This window comes from Anas acuta, chromosome 1, assembly GCF_963932015.1.
Source record: "Anas acuta chromosome 1, bAnaAcu1.1, whole genome shotgun sequence".
NCBI classification, from domain to species: domain Eukaryota; kingdom Metazoa; phylum Chordata; class Aves; order Anseriformes; family Anatidae; genus Anas; species Anas acuta.
The window spans coordinates 98,174,802-98,197,038 of NC_088979.1; the positions used below are offsets into that span (position 1 = coordinate 98,174,802).

The window sequence follows — 22,237 nt, forward strand, 5'->3', positions numbered from 1 at the left end:
TTTTCCCCCCACCTCCCGAGAGCTGCCTCCAAGAGCATCTTGAGGTTGCTGTTGCTTTAGCTTGTTACTTTGCGCAATTTGATCAAGCAATTTTTAGTGTTTCAAATGTTGCCATGTGTATAACCACACGCACACATTGTATGATCGTTGAAATGGATTTATAGCGTCTGTTTATTCAGACTAATCGCTCCTGACAGACTTTAATATAAAGATAGTTTTGAATCAAGAGTGGGTAGATGTGTGTTTGGACAGCTTGTATCTTAGCAATAAGAAAGTTGGCTGAGCTGGAGACAGAAATGTAATATGTGTGAAGAAATGAGGTTTTCAAGTCCTCTAAAAACAGGCTGAAAAGATCTTGTGACGTGGCCACCCCGAAACCTTGCAAACATCAGTAAAATGGCATAAAATTCCCTTCTTGTTTGAAAAAGCGAAGAACTGATGGCTTGACATTTAAAACAAACGTGTTTAACTTATTCATCTATATAACGTTGGAGGAAATGTATGTTGTAGACTCCAGACTTTTCAGGTGAATGTATTCTGAAGATTTGCCAAGATATTGAAGGCAGTAACGTGAAATCCAATTCAGTATGAATGCGGAAGGACTTACCTGTGAAAACAATAACTCAGACTGTTTTTCTGATTAGAAAGGGAGAAATTGGCTTAGACAAACTTAAATTTTCACAGTAGTTTGCATTTGGAAATCAGTAAGGTAAACAGATATTTTGTCAAGGCAAAGTAAGTGATGGTGAGCAGCAGAAAAAATCCCCACGTGTTAATTTACCACTACTTAATGCTTTTTGGAGCCTGGCATTAGCTCATTGTTGTCCTTCTGAATCTCACTGAATGCCATTTTGCTGTGATTTGAGACAGCCAAGTTCACTTTTCAGGAACTTTTACTACATTAATGTGAGTTAAAACACTTGAGTGAGCTCTTTTACGTGATGACTTACATTGCTTTCCGTGCTTTTCACATCTGAAAATAACAGGATATTTTATGTAGAAGTACGTTATATATGTATATATGCAATTTAAGGGGAGTAAGTAAGGTTTTGTAGGTGCACCCAAAAGGCAGTCAGACTGCCATCAGGAAGTCAGTCTGATTAGAGGTAAGTACCTGAAACCAAATCACTCTTAAATTCTGTGCTAAATGCTATGTGGTCCTTGGTAAGCCCATCTAGAGCAAAGGAAGAATATCAAGTGATGGTTTTTAGGACTTTTGTGAACTATTAGCAGTCCTGGACTGTTACCATACTGCCTGTTACCCTTACATTGTTAGATTGGATTTGTTACTTATTTTCAGCTGGTATGTAACAAAATAAAAATATTATCTGAAACTATGTATGGGCTGTAATAGGCTTGGTTACCTTGAAACGACTTCAGCACTCAGTTAAGTTTTAAAAATGCAAGTGAAAGATAATGCTGGCGTGGATAAGAGAATAGATAGTTTGCTATTATGTTAACAGAGGGAAGAGCCACATAATGTGCACTGGCTGACCCGTACAGCAAGGAAGAAAGGTAAGGGGACTTGTATCAGCAGATGGAAATATGTGCTGCTGGTTGGAGTGAGCAAGTTGAAGGACTCTTAAAAATTATTCACTTTTCCAAATAATGTGGTTGCCAATCTGAAGCTATACCATCAGTGAAGGCTCATTAATCTGCTTAGCTTGGTTAAGCCTCACTTGAGCATAAGTAGGAGAGCGGCAGTGTCCTCTTGGGAGTGTTGCCAGGGCTTGTGGAGCCAGACTCTGTGCTGCTTCTGTGCTGTTTGAAGCTGAACCCTCCTGACATCTCTGCAGACTCCATGAAGCCTTGCCTGCTTTCCCGACCTCATGGGAGAGAAGTGGAAGAGCTGTGGGAAAGCTGCTTGTCTTCTGTTGCTGCAGGGAGGTGGTTAACACCTGGAAGCAGAAGGATCCTGAGCTCCAGTGCAAGTCTCTGACCTTTTCAGCTGGTTTGGCTTGGAAGCATCGAGTAATTCTTGGTGACTTTATTTTAAGAAGGCAGTGCTTGAGATAGTCTGAGGCTGACATTAAATTAGAGACTTGCCTACTTGGACATTTCGTCTCCGTGACATGCTTTCAGGTTATCTTTTTACTTTTTCCTTGCTCTCCCTTTGGCATTTTCAAGGAAATCTGCCTAAAGTATTGCAGCTGGTATTCTGTGCTGCTGCTTTCAGCAGTTGAGCAGAGCTGGAAATGGGAAGGAAAATATGAAGGGAATCTTTGAAGGTGGAAAATGGGAAGACAGCTACAGGCTGCAGTAGAATATCTTACCCTGTACATGGAATAAGAGCAGGGTTTTAAGGTAATACTTGGTGTCAGCCAGAAAAGACTCCAGTATTGTGATATATTATTAGTGGTACAGTTTCTGTCAACCTCAGCATAACCAGTGAAGTGAAACCCTGTTGTATAAGACAAGAAGTCAGGATGAAAGGTTTCTTGTCCCCAGTTTGAGCATGCGAAAACAAATGTGTGCGGCATTCAGAGAGTGTGTTCTTCAGAAGGGGAGAAAAATCCAAAGAAGAGGCTGTGTTGCAGCTTGGGGCAACGGGTTTGTCGATGTAGGTCATAAGCAATTTTTAACATCAACAAATAAATCTGTGAGAATTGGAGGAGAATAATCTGTTACATGTTGCTGCTCTGTAGCATTCAGATCATGGGTAGCTTGTGCTCTGCATCTACTACTCTGGTGAAATCCCCGATGAGAGGTCAGTATCCCTGCTTAGAGTCCTTAGGCATTACATCAAGTGAAATAAAATAAATGTTCTTTCTGCTTTCGCTGCATGCTGTGACCTAGCTAGTCTTGAATAAGAGCTGACAGCCATCATGCTTGTTTCTCTATTAGTGAGCAGAAATAAGGTTTCCTGTACTCCCCTTATGAGGCATCATTAGTGCTCAGTTTGTATTACAGAGCTCCAGGCGCAGGAACCAAGCACAGATTTTTCTTCCCCTCCGTGGCCGCGGAGTGCACGACATCTTTCGCAGGGTCGCTGCTGGTTTTTACTGCATCGCAGCAAGGCGACGGTGAGCGTGAGGTGGGAAAGCATCGCGTTGCTTCTTCAGTTACAGCCAGCGGTTATCAGCATGCTACAGCTCATGCGTTTCAAAAAGCAAGGCGTTGGATTAATCTTCCAGATTACTCAATTAGAAGATAAATAAAAATACCCACAAATAAGCCACTGTTTGAAGGATTTGTGTCCAAAGTAACAGTAATATAATGGAGGTATTGACAAATGAGATTCATCTTGTAGTGTGTGGTTCCAAAGTGATTAAGCTGGAGAATTTTTTCCCTCTTAGGAGAGGACTAATGCTTTGGGTTTTTTTTCTACTTAATGATCTGTGGTGATTTTAGTCTACTTATTGGTAAAGGAACAGCACTTCATCTTTATTAAGTCTTCCCATTCGGATCAGTTCTTTCATATCTGATAAGAGTAGTTAACAATGAATAATCTCATTCATTTATCTGTATCTTTTGAGGATCTGAAAGTGCCTTCTGAAAGTTCATCTTACCCTATCTTTCATAAGTCTTAAATTCAATTATTGTGAATTTGAAATGGTCTTTAAGGAGGCTCCTTTTGAATAGAATACTTTTCATGAGCCTTCAAATCAATTGCAAGTGAGTATCTCTTCTGTTCTCACTTGTCAGGATTGAGCATGGATGCTGTCAGTGATTGGGCCTAGCAGAGCTCCTGGAGTCCTTAGTCTCCTTTTAAAAACATACAGCAAATCCTGAATTTTGCAATCTAGTTCACCTCTCAGCCAGTTATTTTCTCTATCCTTCTCTGAATTTGAGACCTTAGGGCAAGCTTCTGTTAACTAACTGCATGTTTTCTTATGGAAAAGCAAGAGCTGTCTGGCACAACTTTTCTCACAAAAAAAAAAAAAAAAAGCTTTTTCTCAAAAGTTTTGCATTAACTAACCTTGCAAGAGTTGTCTACTGGTCTGTTATATATTAGAAAGTGATAAGTGTACTGGAAGAAAGCCCTTAGATTGCAGGATTTAGTTTTGTTTGTCTCCCTCCATCCCCCAAATCTAAGCGACAGTGTCATAGGTCATGGTACTCAACAGTACTTGATAAGATCAGAAATCCAGAATCCACAGTGATCATGTGCAATGTGGAAAGGGAAGATTGAAAATCAGCAGCGTCCTGTGCTGTGTTTTTAGTGTTAAGATAACAAAGACCAAAATAAAGAAACCAGTAAGAAATTTTGTAAAGACAAGCTGTGGAAGAATTGAAACGAACCCCATGTCTTTAATACACACACGCTTTTAGTCGCAGAAGTGTTTTGGAAGGTCATAGCTAAGGTTTTAGAACATAGGTCAGAATTTATTCTTTTGTCCCATATTGCTTCCTGTGTATTCATTGTTTTTTTTTTTTGTTTGTTCTAGAATTGCATCACAGCTTTTGGAACACCATGGGGTTATCATAATCAGCTTTCTCTTTTGTTGTTATTTGAAGTTTATTTGATTCAGGGCTGATAGAAATCCATTTTTGAGTGAGTTCGCTTAGTTTTTCAAGCTGAAGAGTTGTGGTCTGTAGAACACATAGCTTGCACAATAGCTCCCTCAGTTTGTTATTTCCAATAAGATTAAGACTCCTGGTTTATGAGATTTGTCCTCGTAAGTCTCTCATGATTGTGCAGAGGGTACATATAAACCTGTAGAGTAGTCTGCGCTGAAGGGAGAATTTGTGATGTGACCCATTCGCTAGCCTACTGAACAAAGCTGTGTTGTTGTTTCCGCGAGGACTTCCCTTATATCTTTATCTGCTTGTTCTTATCCCCTTCACTTCCTTTTGCTCGCCAGTCCTTGGAAGGAAGAGATGCTTGGTTTAGAGTATGAGCAAAATGCCATGAAATCCATGTCTACGGCACATGCAGTATAGTAGCGTTTCGTGAGTAAAAGAATACAAAGTGGAAACTGTGGAAGGATGCCTGAAATGTGCCCTGCTGGTAGAGTGATAGATATTTTGATTTTATTAGCCCCTCTCTCGCTCACCAAAACTGTACAATCTTTTGTATGCCTTTGTTAAGCAATTCTGAAGGTCTGTTTCTTTATTACTTAGATCTTTCATTAATATTTTACGTATGCAATAATGATGGAGTTGTTTTTGTTGTGCTAGATGAAATTAAATAAGCAGTCTCTGTCTACTAGAGCCAGAAAGCAGAGCACAAGAGAAATGGCTTCATCTCCTGAGCCCCTGAGAGTCGGCCGTAGCCTCGGAGGTTGCAAGCCAGGCTTTTGCTTTGAAGAGCAACATAATTATTATGAAAGATACCATAATAGTTATAATTGCTATTATGAAAACCTGTACTGAACATGCAGTAGCTGCTCACAAAGAGCAGCTGGGTGCAGAAAGATGTAGGAGAAAAGCTTGTGTCTAGTGGGACAGTAGGGTTTGGGATTTTTTGAGTAACAGGCGACTGTAACATACCCTTTACTATGGAGCAGGATCTCTTTCAGCACAGGGTGCCTAGTAATGCTGTGCTAATGCCTTTCTTGTCACGGTATTGATGTTATGTTGAGGTAGAATTTCATTTCACTTTTATGGGGGAAGGATTGAAGGTCTGGACAGTAAGTCAACTCAAAATCAATCAAAATCTGCCCCGACATTTGACTTTGTCACGTGGCAGCCAGCATTAGGCTTCCATACATGCCTTGAAAGTAATCCAGGTAATTCACTATGTTATTGAATCCCAGTGTTGACAGATTAGTTCCTTCTGGCTTGCTGGTGTTGCTGTTTTTGTGAGCTAAATATAGATTTGTCTAATTAGAGACATGTTGGCATCCCCGGTAGCGTAACATCTCAGGAAGTATCCTATGGAAGTGCTCTTCCTTGTAGCAGTCAATGAGTCCCCACCTTGCCAAACATGAGTGGTTAAAGTCAGTGGATGCCAGAAATGTCTTTATTCGTCTTCACATTGTGGAATGAAGTTAGGAAATCAATAATAATTGCAGTAAGCCAACCAGTCGGACAGCTCGCAGAGAAGAATGGGAGGTGCAGGCTGGCTGGCTGGGCAGAGAACAGTCCTGCACCAGACGAAGATGAGGGGGATGTTTGGCATATGCATGGGGTGCTGTAATGCTGCAAAATAGCTGAAACACTATCTGTTTAAACTAGGAAGTTACATCAGGCTTCTCGCATGGCAGCGTTCAGATATTTGTGGTTCACCCCAAATGGCAGGAGAGGAAGGTACCGCTCCGGGTAATTTGTAGAAGAGCATGAGCCACGCGGTCCATGGAGCAGCTACGTTAGCAGTGTTGACTGTGCCCCTGTGTTGAGGGTAGATGATAAACTGTAATTAGTTTTTATTATTGTTTTACATGCCAACCCCAGAGCTTTGTTTGAAATTTGGTTGTTGCAGAGTGTGGGTCCTGTCTCCGAAGCAAAACGCCAATTCTGCTGGCCGCAGGGAGTTCCTGCTGGGGTGCGTGAGGCTTTATTCATTCAGACTGCAACAGGAGAAAAATCTGCCAAGCAGATGGGCTGCTGCTTCTCTTCCTTCCTGGAGGAGCTTGCAAAGTGAACTATATATTTCTTCCACTGCAGTTATCTGTAGGCTTAGAGGGGTAAGTTGGTTAGTTTGGTGTTGTCTTCCTACATGAGGGAAACTGCGTAAGCCTAGAATGTCTCCCGGAACTGTAAAACCTGGTATCTCTTTTTCAAGGAAGTTTGTTACAAGAAAATTCACATGCTTTGTATACTTTAGTGCACTTTAACAAATACATGTATATTGCCCAAAATACAGGATCTTAGCTCTGTGTAGTGTGTCAGCTGTATGGAGTCATACTTGGAAGGGCAACTACTGGAGTATTTGGGTTTCCCTGCCCTTCTTTTCCCTTTTCTTCGGTTCTGAGAGTTGTTGAGTACTGATAAATTGTATGGATTTGAGGTAAGGTGTAAACATCCTTCAGACAGATCAGCATCCTCTTACAAACTGTTGTAGCCCAGTTTCAGCAGGAAAAGTTGAAAAAATATGTTAAGAGTTGAAAAAGAGAAAAGGAGTGAAGATGATGTACAAAAGAATTCTTCTAGCTTGAGATGTTTACTGAAAGTACTGGCAATGTGATAAATGAGATGTGAAACTGCTTTTAAGTCAACAGCTACTTCAAATGAATTCCTGAAAACTGAAGACTGCCATTCTATTAAAAATAAGTCAATAAGTTACAGAGCGCTGACATTTGAGCTACATGGTTCATTTGAGAAACTGACATTGCACAAATGCTAACTTGTTTATCAAATTTGTCAAACGAGAATTGTTCCTCAAACAATTTTTGACCTGACAGACACAATTTAAATTTGTTTCATGGCATGGAGTCTGGTTCTGCATATAGTTTTTCTTTTCACGTCCTTCCCATGTACACGTGCACTGAAATAGGTTTTAAGATGTATTTCACACCAACTTAGGGTACTCTTTTGCAAGAAGAACGTACTTCAGTATAAATGAAAACTAGATCTTATTTTAGGGCTTTTTCAATGCTTTCTCTCACCTTGTAGTTTAAACTTTATAGAAGTGAGTTTTATGGGTATGCCAAGAACCCAAATGCTATCACTGAGCTTGGGATACTTCTGCAGTCAGTTGTGGTACTGCGATATACACTCTTCATCTGTCTCCTGCGTCATGTGTTTATTTCAGATAAAATAAGCGGCGGCTTCTCGGAGCATGGAAGTAAAAGATATAACACTGGAAATAGGCGGGTTTCCAGTAAACGTATTTTAGCCCAAAACTTGAATTCAGTTCTGTAAAATACAGTCTCCTGTTTGTTTTACAGCGATGACAGGCTTTCTGGCGATCGGTTCAAAAGCAGCCTGTCACAGCATTTCTGCACACGTAGTGTACCAAAAGAAATAACAACACTTGTTACATTTATTGGTATAATTAAACGCTTCTTTCCTCAAACTTGTGCACCTGCTGGATTGCATCTCTGTGTTTATCAGGAGACGGAGGATATTTAATTGTTTTCTTTGTTTCTTGTTTACCCTTGTTTCTTGCTTGGGTCACTCAGCTCTTCAGAGAGGAATTGGTCTGTGAAAAAGCCTTGCAGTCTCAGTGCTTAGCCCTTGCAGGGCTGTGGGTTGGTTGTGATACTTATTCTGGTTTCAGGCTCGGCAGGTACCTGGACCTGTGTCCAGATGGCATCTTGCTGGTGCTTGGAAAGGGACCTGAGGGAAGTTTTAAACCTAAGACACGTGGAATAAAAACATTACAAGTCTCAGGAACCTGTGGAGGGTATGGGTGAGGAGATCAGTCGGCTGCCAGCAGACTGCTTTGTGGAAATATCCTCTGCAGCCTAGGGAAGGGACTTGCTTCTCACGTCTTTGTGGAGCGGGCACTTCTTGAACAGCTGTGGAGGCATGGGCAGGGTGCTGCTGTGATGCCTGGTTTGGCTGTTGGAAAAGTGGGACAGAAGAGAAGCACACGGGTGTTTGCACTCAGCTTAAACAGGGCATGGTTAGGGCAAATACACAGCTCTGATTTGCTGGGAGCTCCTCAGAAAAGTCTGTTTCTCAACCAGATTTCAGGTGTGGTTCAGTTTGACTCCGTGCTTGAGTCTCAATGATTTTTGGTAGAAGAGCTGTGGGTCTGTGCTTGTTTTCCTGCCACTGAAAGGTGGCCCTTCTCCGTCCTGATTGCCAAAAACATTTGTCTTGTTCATAACAAGCAGTTTTACTGAGCAATCAGTAAAATCTTTTTCGACCTAGTTCTCTAGGCTGTTGACAACAATAATTGCTGCTACTGTTTCTATATTAACATTATACAATAAAATTGTTTCTAAATTATTCATGCTGATTTTGACAATCTCTTTCACTTGTGACACCGCTCCTCTCGAAGGAGAAGCTGGGAGATGGAAAATTTTCCCTTGCTTTTGGCAAACAGCCATCTTAAGTCCTGGGGAGACAATAGTTTGGTATTTCCTCGTCTTCTAATTTGGGTGCTTTATTTTATTTATTTATTTATTTTTGACCCCGTACCCCTTCCTTTCTTGTGGATGTTATTTACTTATCTAGATAAGCAGGTTTTAAAATATAAATAGCTTTTCCACATAGATGCATAATAATACTCGGAGGAGAGCTACTATCTTTATGGCTTAAATAGTAGGTCTGGCAGTCCAGATTCTGTGAACTTGTGAAAATCCGATAGTTAACCAGGGGGAACGGAGCCCCAGATTTCTGCCTGGTGACAAGAGCCTGTATTAGCATGGCTGGGTGCTTCTGGGGCCCAGCAGTGATCTTTGCTTGTGGGGTGCAGAGCGCTGAATGAGGAAGCAAACTGCTCTGCGTGCAAGTTGGTGTTGCTTTAGCTCGTGAGAGGCCTTGTGTTTCAGCCTGAGCGTTGTGCCAGTGTTTGGAGGAAGTGCACGCATGGTCAGGAAGTGTGACACGTTACTTGGGTGGCCTTGTTCTTCAGAGCATTTTGATTTTTATCTTCAGCAGAAGCTCTTCAACCTCGGAACTGCATCCGTTGCCTTCTCGGGTGAAGGGCTGGAGGAGCATGTGTGGAGTGGAAAGCAGGGAGGCATTATTCTAATCAGCTCCTACAATAAGGGGGATATTTGTTCTTGAATAAGCTGTAGATATGGAGACTGTTACCGAGTGTCCTCACTGTGAAAATAATTGCAAACGAAACAATTTAGTACAAATTAAGCATGCTTTGAAGGCTTATGATAGTGGCTTCAGGTTAGCGTTGGCAGAGTAAAACTGCCTGAATCAGAGGAGCCCTCTTAGGACTTCTGGGGAATGCTTTTTGATGTTTCAGTGTTTAATAAATAGCATGTACAAGGTCTGATGCTCATTTTCATACTCTATTGTAGCCCTTAATTACAAATTAATAGCAGAGCTATCTGGATTGAAGCTGTGTAACTAGGCTATGGATGGAAACCTTCTTAAGGCAAAACCTTGTAGTGTTTTTTTTTTTTGTTTTTTTGTTTTTGATTATGGCCTTAATTGTGAACAAAGCCAAAGCTGCTTGTTGAAATAGGGATTATGAAGAACTGTTAGCAATTAGTTTCTTACTAATCACTTTTGCAATTCCAGAAAGCGATGACAGTGAATGGATGGGGAGAGGGTTATACTTTCTCTTAAATAACGGTACCTAATTGAAAAAGGCTTTTTCTCTGAAGTGGTAAGGAGATAAAGAAAAAAAATCCTAACACCCCTTCTTTTAAGGTAAAGTTTTTTTTTGTTTGTTTGGTTGGTTGGTTGATTTTTTTGTTTGTTTGTTTGTTTTTTTGTTGTTTTTGTTTTTGTGTTTCACTTTTCTAACTGGATGAACTTCTTCTGGTCCTGTAATCCGTTACAAAAGCCTTTTTTGAGTGTCTTGGGAATCATGTAAATTGCACTCAGCGTGCTCAATACCCTGAAGAATCTACACCTCTGCTCTGATACATTTGTCAAATTACCAAATCGGGAAGAGGGGAAAGCAAAGGGATACCTCTACCACGTCTTCAAAAAAGGAAGGGAGGAAGTAGCTTCCCTGTCTCATATCTTTCCCTATCTCACGTCTTTCAGTGCTTGCGTGATGCCTGTTTTTTGTATTTTATTTAAAGACAACATTTTTGGCATCATCTACACATCTGGAATGACGCCTTTCCCTCTCAAAACAGCTGAAAAATGCCATGAAACACCCATTTTTAGAGACAGGCTTTAATAATTAAACTGCTTAACTCAGGCAGCTTTGCCAGAACGCACCTTGTTTTGTCCTAATTTGATTAGGACTGCAAATATTCATTATTTGACACAAGATAATTGTAAAACAGATGGATTATACCCCTCTTCTTTCATTATCCAAAGCATCAGACTTAGAATTAGCAGTTATATACTCGATGAGTTTTCTCTTACGGAATCATTTCCTGATCCCAGGCTTTAGTATTTATCATTTGTGTGTGTGTGTTTTTTTTTTGTTTTTTTTTTTTTTTAAATGTTCTCCTCTGAAGAGTGGGTTCATGTTGTGCTTTCTCTTGAGAGCAGGCAGAGTACCTTTCAAGTATAAGCTTCCAGTGTTTTAAATTTCTTTGCTGTCAAATATTTTCATCACTTCAGCATTTAGCTGCTCTGAAGGAAACCCTGCAGGGCGGCAGGCGGGAAGATGCATTCTGGAAGAGCATGAAGTTGACATTTTGCAAATTTTGGTAGCTTCCATTTTAGAAATTTGTCTCTGGTGGAGATGTCTTATTGATAAATGTGATGAGTACTGTTTTACTTGGTCTTCGAAAACTGTGGATGTACTGTGAAAAAACGACCATGGCTCTTAACTGGAGACAGCGTGTTAGTTGGTCTAACTTATTTAGGGATTTGCTGAGAGGCAGCAAAAAAGCACATGCTACTTCTTCGAGGTCATATGCAAAGCAGACAAAATAATATGTGATTACAGTTTCATAAATATGCTCATAGTTTTCACTTTTGCAGAATACTAATAAAGCAAATAGTTATCGTTAATGTAATTTGTGTTGCATGAATTATTCTTTGGGAGACTAATCTGCCCTTGAGCTTTAGGATTAGTCAAGGAGAGATTTCCACTACAGACGTTATTGTAAACAGCTGGACCATAGCTTTATGTTGTTCAGCATTACTGTATAGAAGCTGCTTATCTGTGTAGATCAATGCTCCAGATTATTTGATTGTATTGTAATGCAGATAATTTTTCTTGGCAGGCAGTGAATGTAAGTGAATTAAGCCATTGGCTATGAAGATAACTTGACTGATGCATAAAATTCTCCGCCAATTTGTGTCTTTTAGCTGGATGTACCTTTGACATGACCAGTGATTCGTGAATTCCTGTGTTTTAAATGTTGTGACAGCCTGTATGGGACTAATCACTGTCACTACATCTAGTTTTTTCCTCTCCTTTCAATTTCCTGCCTTTTCTTAAGTTGGTTTTGATTTTTGTGTGTAATAGTTTTAGAAGAAGTGCTACTTTCCACCCCACCCCCACCCCCCCCCCCAGGTATGGTGGTTTCTCAGTCCTCTTTGTGACAAAACTGGTGCTGGATGTGTCTGTTAACACACAACCCGAGGAACCATTATTAGCAATTTTATTAGCAACTTGTGTAGACCAGAGACTCTCTTGAAAGTAGTTGTTATCTCATTTTTTATTTTTAGCTTTGCTGTGATAGTGAGGCATCGTCACAAGCCAGTTCCTGGGCAGGGGGGAAAGCAGAATTATTTTTTCCTCAAAGTGCTATATGTCTGAGGTCTTCAGGACAAACTTGATGGGAAGGGAGATGGTGTGAAGAGAGAGTTGTTTCTTTCTCTTGGTGTAATATGGAATATATAAATGACTCAGTCTCTTATCTGGAGGTCTTGGGGCAGACTAGCCAGAAGTTTCTAGCACACCTTTCATTCGTGGAAAGCTTTTCTAGGACAGTCCAAACAGAAAACATAGTTGGGGTGTTGGGTGAGGCTTACTCTTCAAAAGTCAACATTGCCTAGCTGGTGTAGCAAGTTAATCAGCTGGAAAAGTTAAGCAGTGTTTGGTGTTCAGAGCTGTTAACTTTTTGGGGAGACAAAAATCTGCAGTAGAGCCTGCTGTTAGAACTGAAATCGAAAATTTTGTGCAAACCCACAAGACGTGTAGGTGAACTTATTAGAAGTGAACTCTTCTGAATGTTTGCAAGGTACGGAGTAGTTTTGTTAGAATACCTCTTACTGGTTGTTGTGCTTTTCACTATTGATGGATGCCATGCTGAGCATTTTAGCAGAAATGCAGCGCAAGGTTGGAAACTGGCACGCAGGCCTAACCAGCTCAAGGTTACTTTTCAAAGTGAAGCTTTAAAACAAAAGTAATAAAAGCTGTGCAGGTGGCAGAGCCCCCTTGGGAGAGAGGAGGTACAGGCAGTGAGCATCAGAGACCCCCCCCACTGCCAGTCCAACCCACAGGCACCTGAGAGGCTTCATGGCTCTTTTTCTCACGTCTTATCCGTCACACTCATAACATTAAATGGCAATAATGCCTTCACTGTTTTTGTTACTGTTATGTAGGAATGTGCCCTGGATTAAAATAGGTCCCATAAATTAGGGCTACGAGGACTGATCCCTTCTAGATGCCTCTTTTAGCAGGTCTCGTGGGAATGCTCCGTGGTGGGCACTGGCAGGAGGGGCAGCCTGATGCATCTTGCTGACAGGTTCCCATTTGGTGTTTCGCTCTGGTAACACAGAAGAAGGCTGCATGTTGTATAGGTTTGCCGTGTAGGGCCGCATAGAGGAAAGGGAAGGAACCAGGAACTGTGGCATCATAAACGTTCTTCTGAAGTATCTGTTACTTAGCATAAGTGCTTATTTTGGACCAAGTGCATAATGGATTTTTAGCTTCACGGATTTCAGCTTTTTGCATGTGGGTTTTATTACAGTCAGAAAGAAGAATTGCAAAGGGAAACAACACATCAAAGAGTGCAATGCAGTGTAGAGCTTGGTGCAATAGCCACGTTTTTTTTAATGCTGGGATCACTGTCAGTCACTGTTGATGGCAAGCTAGCTCTTTGGGAAAAAAAAAAAAAAAGGAGTAACAATGCTGAAACACGCCTGCAAAATGGGGTGAACAGAAATCTTGTGTGCTCTTCAGGAGTATCTTGTTCAGGTGTCAGCAAAAGGCCCATCAGAAGCTCTAAATCTAGGTTTCATATGGCCAGGTCAGATGTGCTAATGCAGTCAGCCTTTACTTCTCATAAAGAAATGTTGTTAGGATTGACTACTGTGTTTGGGCCATCACCTCTGCATAAACGCCTCCATCAGCATCAGCCGTTTCTGTGGATTTTACAGCAAGTAATTTCTTGAAAAGCAAGAAGCTGCCAGTTTTCAATCTGAAAAAAAATAGTGCCATAGCAGATCAACTCATTTTCTTCAGAAATGAAATATCAGATGGCAGAAATCTTGAATTAGGGGTATATATTACAGAAAGAAAACGGAGATGGCACAAAAGGCTGTCTCAAGGGCAGTTTTTCTGTTAAAACTTATGCGGTAGAACTGCGAGTTTCATAGATACGATGCTGAAAATGCAGTATATGAAATTGTTGGATATTACTAAAGTGAGAGGCTTTTAGTTTAAACACTGTGGCAGCAAGCTCTTACCTTCAGATATTCAACAATTTAACGTCTTTTTTTTTTTCCTTCCTGATGTAAAATCGTTAAATAGGTGATGTTTCCACTCTAGCTGTTTGTTTGAAAGCTCGTATCATCAAGCCGGAGATATGACAGACAATTCATTAACCTACTATCCTTGCTTAAGGGCATTCTAAAGGAGTTCAGCTTTGGAAGCAAAGATTTGCATTATTCATGATCATGATCTAAATGCTTTCGTTCTGTTTACAGCGCCTGTTAATTGCTCTTGTATTCCTTTATGATTAGAAACATTTAGCTGTCTTAATCAATAAGATGAAGTGCTATGCTGAGCAGTTAATTAGTATGGCCCTGTCAGCTCAAAATACAGAAAGCTAAATGTGCTCATGACTTGCTTTAGTAATTTGATTAAGCTAGAAGTCTTGTCCTTTCTGAAGGGAATGAGTTTTTAAGTAGACAGTCATAGGTTGTCATGTTAGAGTTAAATTGATAGCACTCCAAGTAAACTGCCACCTTTTTTTCCCCAGCTTTAGCTGTCTTCATAGCTAACAGGAAGGAAAAAAAAGAATCAGAAACCTCTCCGTTTTAAACCCACAGGGCATGTCTCACATGCCACATATGGAACAACTCATGTCGATTTTATTTGAAATTTTGGTAAAGTTATGTTGCATCGAGAAGAGAAGCTGAGATAGTGATGGGAAGTCACTGCCAGTAGATGTGTTCCTGCTTTCCTTAGGCTACATTACAGTATTAAAGAAAACAGGAAAATAAATGTTCTCTCCTTTTCAAACAAACAAAAATCATAGAACCTGAAATATTTGTTTTAATTATGGCATTTTAATGTGCAGTGTTAATCTAATATGTTAGGGTAGTTAGATGTTGACTCCTAATGTTTCTTGGTGCAGTGTTTTTGCATTTTAGGCGTATAAAAATTCATGAATTTTGGGGGAAGGGGGATGTTTAAATGAAGAGTGGAGAAATTAAGATACTGGATTTGCATACCTCTTATAAGAAAGTCTTCAGTTTTTCATGAATTTTTCAAATGTTTTAAATTTTTCCCTTGAGAAACATTCTAGCTAGAAAATTAAAAGTTAAAAATAGATATTTAAACATAATTGCGTACTCCACCATGCCTCTAATGTGACAGGCTCACTTTTGAGACATGAGGGACCATGAATCCCTGTTGACTTCTCTCATGATGAACGGAACCTCAGGAGGAGATTCATCTTTGCAGATGCTAAAATTGAAGGGGATCGTGAGTTGTGCGGTATGTCTTGTTCCCATTCTTGGTTGGGGGCAGATTGTTTGACTAGTGTTGGATGTGTGTTTTCCTACGTTGTAGTCTTCTGGACAGACATTTTGCTCCCTTTACAGTTATGGTAGACCTGTTGATCCGTTCATTTCAGCTACTGATCTATCTACTTTTAATTTTTAATCTTTTTAAATTTTGGTAGGGATTAAGATGAATTACACATAGGTAGGGTACGCCTTGGGGAAAAAGGAATGGTTTATGGCTTCTTGAAAACAAGATGTTTGGAATCATTTCGTGTTTTCATAGGCTCCCTAATCTGGATTTTGGTGTGATTTCTGTTACCAGTGGAAGTGCTGATTAAGTAGTGGAACAGAATCTTTAAAACGTTTAATTTCATTTGAGTGCTGTTACACGGTTATGAAGTGTTTTGGGAAAGGGTTAATGTAAATTTGGCTCCACAGACGCTACTTCTGGTTCTCCCATGCATTGTGCAGGCTCAGTGTCTAAACCAACGTGGAGATCTGTGGGTTGAGCTAGCTTCCTTCTAGGTGCGGGCAGGAGGCTGACAGACATTACAGAATTGTGTTCAGCTCAGAAATTGTCGAGGGCGGCTTCGGTTCTCCAGCAGCAGGTGGGCCTTGCGAGCAGGGCGGCTCCTGGTGGTGCTAGGCCGGGCAGGGAAGAGCACTCGGCCTAGTGTTTCCTGTCCCCAGTGCCAGTGTGCCCAGGGTATTTTGAAAGTTAAATTTCTTTAATCAGCAATATTTCTTGTTCTGTGTTTAGCCCAAGTCAATGAGATAATTTTGGGAGTTTGTTTACTCCTTTAAAACTTTGTGTGACGTTATTGCACGTCTGAATTTCTGCGGTGACCTTATTTGCTCGTTATGTATTTCTCAAACTTGAGTCTTTACAGCCATGTGTGGGTAAGCCTAGAGTTTGATTCGGGCTTGCTTGTGCTGTTACTGCTCTGGAAGGACTGAAATGTCAGATATGAGAGTAAAACTTATTTTTTCTTCTCATTCTAGGTGCCTGCTGATGGAAATGCTGGATTGTTGGCAGAGCCTCAAATCGCCATGTTCTGTGGCAAACTCAATATGCACATGAATGTTCAGAATGGAAAATGGGAATCTGACCCCTCTGGGACCAAGACCTGCATCAGCACTAAAGAAGGAATTCTGCAGTATTGCCAGGAAGTAAGTCCCTTGTTCGGGAAATAGTGTTCCTCATTCTGAAGTACCTACATGCAGGTGCTTGCTGGAGGACTGAATCCATAGGGATCTTAACTTTCTATTTTCTCTTCTGCTCCATTGCCCTTTTAACCTTCTTAAAGAGGCTCTCCCCAGAGGCTATTATTAAAACAGCTTCAAAAATTGTCTGCAGGGGGATCGTTGAGAGTATTGTTGGGCAATTTCATCCCTCTGTTGTATGCCCAAGGGGGATAATTTTATATAGTATATGTACAGCGAACTTCTGATTTATAAAGTATTTTGAATAAAGCTGAGATGACAGAAAAAACAACAGTGTTTTAAATAAACTGGGCTGATCTTGGAAGTCAGCTGCAACATGTCCATTGTGATCGTACCATGATACTGAAATACTGTGGGTCAGTCCAGAGTTACTGGTCACTGCTGCACACTGAACCATTCAGAGTTTCTTAATAGAAAAAGCTTGCCCTACAGATGAAGTCACAATGAACAATTTCATATCTGAGAGCAGAAACTTATTACCCACTCACTCATGTCCCAAGAACAGATTGTGTATCTAATTTTGTTTTGTCTCCATGCTGTGATAGCGTGATAACCTAGTACCAGTGTGTGACAATTTGAAAAGAAAATGTGGATTTCATGCCATGAAACAAAAGGGCATGGCTTGAGTTGCTTTGTTGCTTTAGCCCTTATGTTTTTTTATACCATCTCTGCTTTTTTTTTTTTTTTTTTTTTTTAAAGCAGGGGCTATTGCTTATTGCCATAGCAGTAGCTGTCTTGCTTCCTAAATGTCAAACCAATTCCTGTGAAAATGCCTCTTTAAGAAGGAAGATAATTTGCACTTCAGATCTTTTCTCCCTTAGCATCTTCATTCCTGCCCTTTCACCCATTGATTTTTCCTTATGTTTCTTACAATGTATTGTTCAGTTGTTGAGTTTGGGCTTTATGGTCATGAATACTAATTTTAAGAAAGAACCCATAAAGGATATTAAAATAGTTACTTCGCCATTAGCTTTGTCTCTTAATAAAAAGTATTGCTTTTTGAAATTCATAATATTTTTATGTAATACTACGAAAAATACCAAATGTAACATGCTGGCAGGGTTTAAAAGGTTTCTTGTTTTCCATTGTCTGCTCTGAGTTATCTAAATAAAGTTGATTTACATATAATGAAATTATTGAGGGTGGGGGAAGGAATAAGAAGATGGAAGTAGAAAGTCTTTCTGAAGTTACAGAAAAAAATACATGAATTTATAGGAAATAAGAATAGAAAGTTTGGTCAGTTTTAAGGCATGAATAATTCAGGAGGTTGGCAATTGAGTTACAGAAGCTGCAGTAAGAAAGGATTCCAAAACAAGGACTGGGAACTGTAATATTCAGCTGAATGTCAGGTGGTTTTGAAATTTTGGGTGACATAGAAAAATGCTTCCATTAAAAAAAAAATAAATAAAAACTAAAAAAGAAAGCAAAAGGAGTTGGAAGGTAGTAACTGTATACTGACTGATAACAAAGGGGATAATAGGGAAAGCTGTGACTGCACATAAGGAAAAAACTGTTCGCAGGAAGAGTGGCCAAGAGCTGGTACAGGTACCCAGGCGGGATGTGGAGTCTCCATCCTTGGAGACTGGGAGAATTGAACGGGCCAAGAGCCCAAGAAGCTTGATCTGGCTTTGATGTTAGACCTGCTCGAAGCAGGGGAAGGCTTAGGGTGCTTATTATGTTAATGTTAGGTGCTTATGCATTAGTATTGGGTGCTTATATATTAATTATTAGGGTGATCTTGTTGCAATTGTAGGGCGTCTCTGTAGCTACAGTGAAAAGCACAGCATAGGGGGTTCAGTGCTTTCACAGGGCAAGCTGTTGGCCAGTCTGCTCCCTAAAAATGGGGCAGGCATCTTACTGTTTTTAGTTGATCTGTGTTATTACTGGGACATAAGACATCAAAAGGCTAAGGAGGTAGTAGGCATGGTAGAGAGCAGCCAGGGAGATGGGCGTTTTGTCTGCGTGCCCAGGACTTCAGTGGGTCATCTGGCTCGGCTGCCGGAGCTGGCAGCTGCCTCTTCTGCTTTCACTCCCAGGTCCTCAGAGATCCAGGAGAAATACATGGATAAGGCTGGGCAGAAGGTAATTCTCAGTGACCCTCAGCAGTGATTAAGCAGTGTGCTCTCATTAACTTCAAGAGCGAGCAATTCTGCTGTGGAGTTTTGTAATGTGGGGATCGGGCTGGAAACTGTTTCCTTGCTGTGCTCGCCAGTAGGCTTTCTGTTTGTTCGTGGGAAAGCGCTGATGCCCGGGCTGTCCTGCCTGATCCCTTGGCTGTCTTCACCTGAGTGGCCCTGTCCTGCTGGCTGTAGGAAGGGGCAGGCTGCTGTGGGACGTCAGAGCACTTGGCAGCGCCACGGCTCTCCAAGCAGCTGCTTGCGAGTGGGGAGGAATCATGCAAGTCCCTGCTTTTCCAATGCTGGTAACAAATGCACAAATTAATAACAAATATTATGAAGGTAAGATCTGCTGATGAGATAAAATTAAAAGTCAAGTCAAAATTGATCCAGTCCTGCAGAGTGGTCAAAAGCTCCTGGCTTTGTACAGCTCTGTCCCATAGTCTGCCGTGCTTCCCCTCGTCCTTCCGGCCATTTCTGTAGCAAGGTGGGCTTTTGGTATGGCCAGGAAAGGGCATTACTGCCTGCTTTTGTCTAACTTTCCCATGATTTTACGAAAAGAATGGAAAAATCAGATACAAGCACCTTCTTCTTCCAAATAAAAGAATTTGGAGAGTAGTGCTAGTACATGCAAGTCAGGCTGGCTTTTCAGCTGTGGAGAACCCTTTGTTGCTTGATGCTCCAAACACGCTTTGTATCCTGGGGGTAATGAGCGAGGTGGTTTTCCTCTTGCCTTTTGCTGTTTACATTGGCTGTGGAGATAGCACCTGCTGTTGGGCCCAGGGAGTGGAGCAAATTTGCATTTTCCTGTTAGCAGGAAGCAAGAGACAGCAAGATTGAGATGTGGTACCTTTGGCATCAGGATAATATGTGGATAAAATCTTTTTTCTTCTTAGTTTTGCCAAATGCAACCTTTTCCTTCCTTCCTTTTTTCTTCTCCATGCAGCCACCTTCTCCAGAAGGCCGACTGCTGCTTCTTGAGGTGTGTTTTTTTTCAGCGCAGGCAGCGGCTGAGTTTATCTGTTCTGCTAATGAAGCAGACAGGTAATCTGCCTGAATCTGTTCGTCACACTGCCTGACACCATGGCAGCTTCCTTCATTCCTCAGTCCTGCTGGAGCAGCAGCTACTGGCACTGCTCTGCTGGGGTGCTTTTCCCCCTTCCCCCTGCTCCCCAATTCTGAGCTGAGCATTGAAATGACAGGGAGCTGGGGATGAGATTTCCCCCTGCATCTCCAATGAGAAATATCTTCTGTCCATCTTGCTGTTCTACTTGGTTTTTGTTGCAGGTACCCTGTGTAGCTTTGTGCCAGTCATTTCATTATTACTGGGGCTATAATGCAACAGATGATGCTCTCCTGTAGTAGATCCTGTAGAGGTAACCTATGCACCCAGTTCCTCCTACACCATGGAAAGACCAGAAAGGACGTACCTAGAGGAGGTAGCTGGGCAGAAACCTAGTGAACAAGTGCAGCAGAGTTCTTGCTGTCTGAGCTCCTTGGCTCTAAAATAATACTAAGTTAGTAATTTCAGGAAACTCCTGTTCACTCAGTGTTAGTCCAAAATGGTATTCCAGGTAGTCTCTGGCTTTGTTTTCTTCCATAAATAAATAAATAGACAAATCTCCCCTCTCAGCAAAAATTACAAAAGTGGATGCATTCCTCTGTCTCCTTATAAATGATTTTAAAAAGAGCTTTTCTTCACAACGCAAGGCTGGAACATGTTTGGAGGCTTAGGTTTCTCCTCTAGAGAAGGTATAACAGGTAGCCTTGCATGTTTCCCTTGAGATTGTCCGCTGGCAGCGTAGGAGGATTTTTGAAGCCTTGATGCAGGAAGTAACAGCAGAGGAGCATTGCAGGGGCAGAAAGGGAGGAACAAGTAATAGGCAGAACCACCTACGTGTCTTAAAGACGTATGTCACTTGTTGTTGCTTCTCTTCTGCTTTTGAGTGGGAGCTCAGTGCAGCACAGGAACTGTCTGGATTTGTATTTGGGCAACACATCCCACAGTTTGAATATGACAAAGCTCAGAAACTAAAACTTATTTAAAAGGAAATGGAAGATCCTTGAGTGCAAGCTTCGAATTTCCTTGAGTTCAGTTAAACTCTGCTCCTGAACTAACAAGAAGTAGTTCTGGAAGCTCAGGGCACACTGATCTTTTCTGGTTTCAGATCTATACAATCTTACATGTTTTTAAGGTAGGGCAAACTAAATAAAATGTACTCGTTTATTAAGGAGTTAGCATCGTAAGCTGGTTGCCTCTATCTTTTTTTAAATACAGCAAAATCAAATGTTTCTGGATAGAACTAGGCACTGTCTAGAGAAGTAGAATTTAACTTACGGTATCTTTTAATATCACACTAAATAGCATGCAATAGCATCCTATTTGTACCCATTATTATTGCAATTTGTACCCTTACTGAAAAGTAAAATGACATAGGCCTGAATTGCATACAGCTGTCAAGTGCAAGTGCTGCAGGCAGTAGAACAATGTTTATTCAGGGTGCATTAATGTAAATGGAGTGGTTACACCTGTGTATGTGCCAAAATCATTAACTTGTTGTGAGTATACTAGCTGACATTTCAAATCAAGCCATCGGTCAATCTAGTCCTGTTGCTGACACTGCAGTACCAGCTGTTTCAGAGGGATATTGGAAAAACCCTGCCATCTGCAATTACTGGATAACTAGCCCCCCGGGGAAAGTTTCTTCCCAACAGCCACTGATTGCAGGTTAGCTGATGCCCTGAAATGTGGGGACCGCTGCTCCTGGATTTTGCTTTTTGTTTTGTGGAGCAATCTTGGTGTCTGTACCGAGAGATGTTCAAGTGGAAGGTGGCAGCAGCTCTGATGTGGCACGCTATTGCTGAAGGAAGGTGCATTTTGGAGCAGGCTGTGCTCACACGGAAGGCCAGGCAGCTGCTTATTTTACTAACCAGTTTGCACAAAGCCAAGCTGGAACCTGCCTCTTGGCAAAGTACATGTTTTCATAGCCGCATGAATGCGAGGAGTAGGAAGTTAATTTAGGTGTGTTCGGTTCCCCATTTAAATGGAGTGAGTGTTCAGATGGAAAATGTTGGTGTGTGTGGTATTATATTTGCAATTTTAAACAGCTACTGTGTGTTGAATTTTATATCTAGTAATTAGGATACATTATATAAGTTGCTTGAAGGGGTGACATTATTTTGCTTGTCTGTGCTGAACTTGGTGTCCAAAATGAGTTGTAAAATCAACACTCACAGCTGGCAGAAAATTCATGTTGCCTAATATGTGTCTCCCCCCCACACACTTAGTTTAATTTGGAGGTGCTTATTTCCACTTAAAGCGTGCACAGAATTGAACAGAATGGAAAGGGAACTGTTCTGAAAATTGTACTTTCAAAAGCAAACCCCAAACACAGTACAAGTCGTTTGGCTTTGGATAGTGTTTGCGCTGTTGAAGGGATGGAGTATAAACCTGGGAGCTTGGAGATCTAGGCGTGCCTCATAGGCAGCTACTGGCTTGCTGCCAGATCCTTGGCTAGGTGCTTAGAGCAGCTTTCAGAGGCAGAGCGTCAGGGTTGGCTTCGGTCAGC

The 22,237-nt window shown here is 41.1% G+C and overlaps 1 protein-coding gene across 4 annotated transcripts in view; it reads left to right on the forward strand.

Annotated features, from left to right (window-relative positions):
• APP (amyloid beta precursor protein) overlaps positions 1 to 22,237 on the forward strand; it is a 213,619-nt gene that overhangs the window by 19,960 nt on the left and 171,422 nt on the right. For all 4 annotated transcript variants that reach the window (XM_068689985.1, XM_068689995.1, XM_068689966.1 and 1 more), the window contains exon 2: positions 16,330 to 16,497. In XM_068689985.1, coding sequence (XP_068546086.1) covers positions 16,330 to 16,497 — 168 coding nt within the window. The remainder of the gene's footprint in view (positions 1 to 16,329; positions 16,498 to 22,237) is intronic.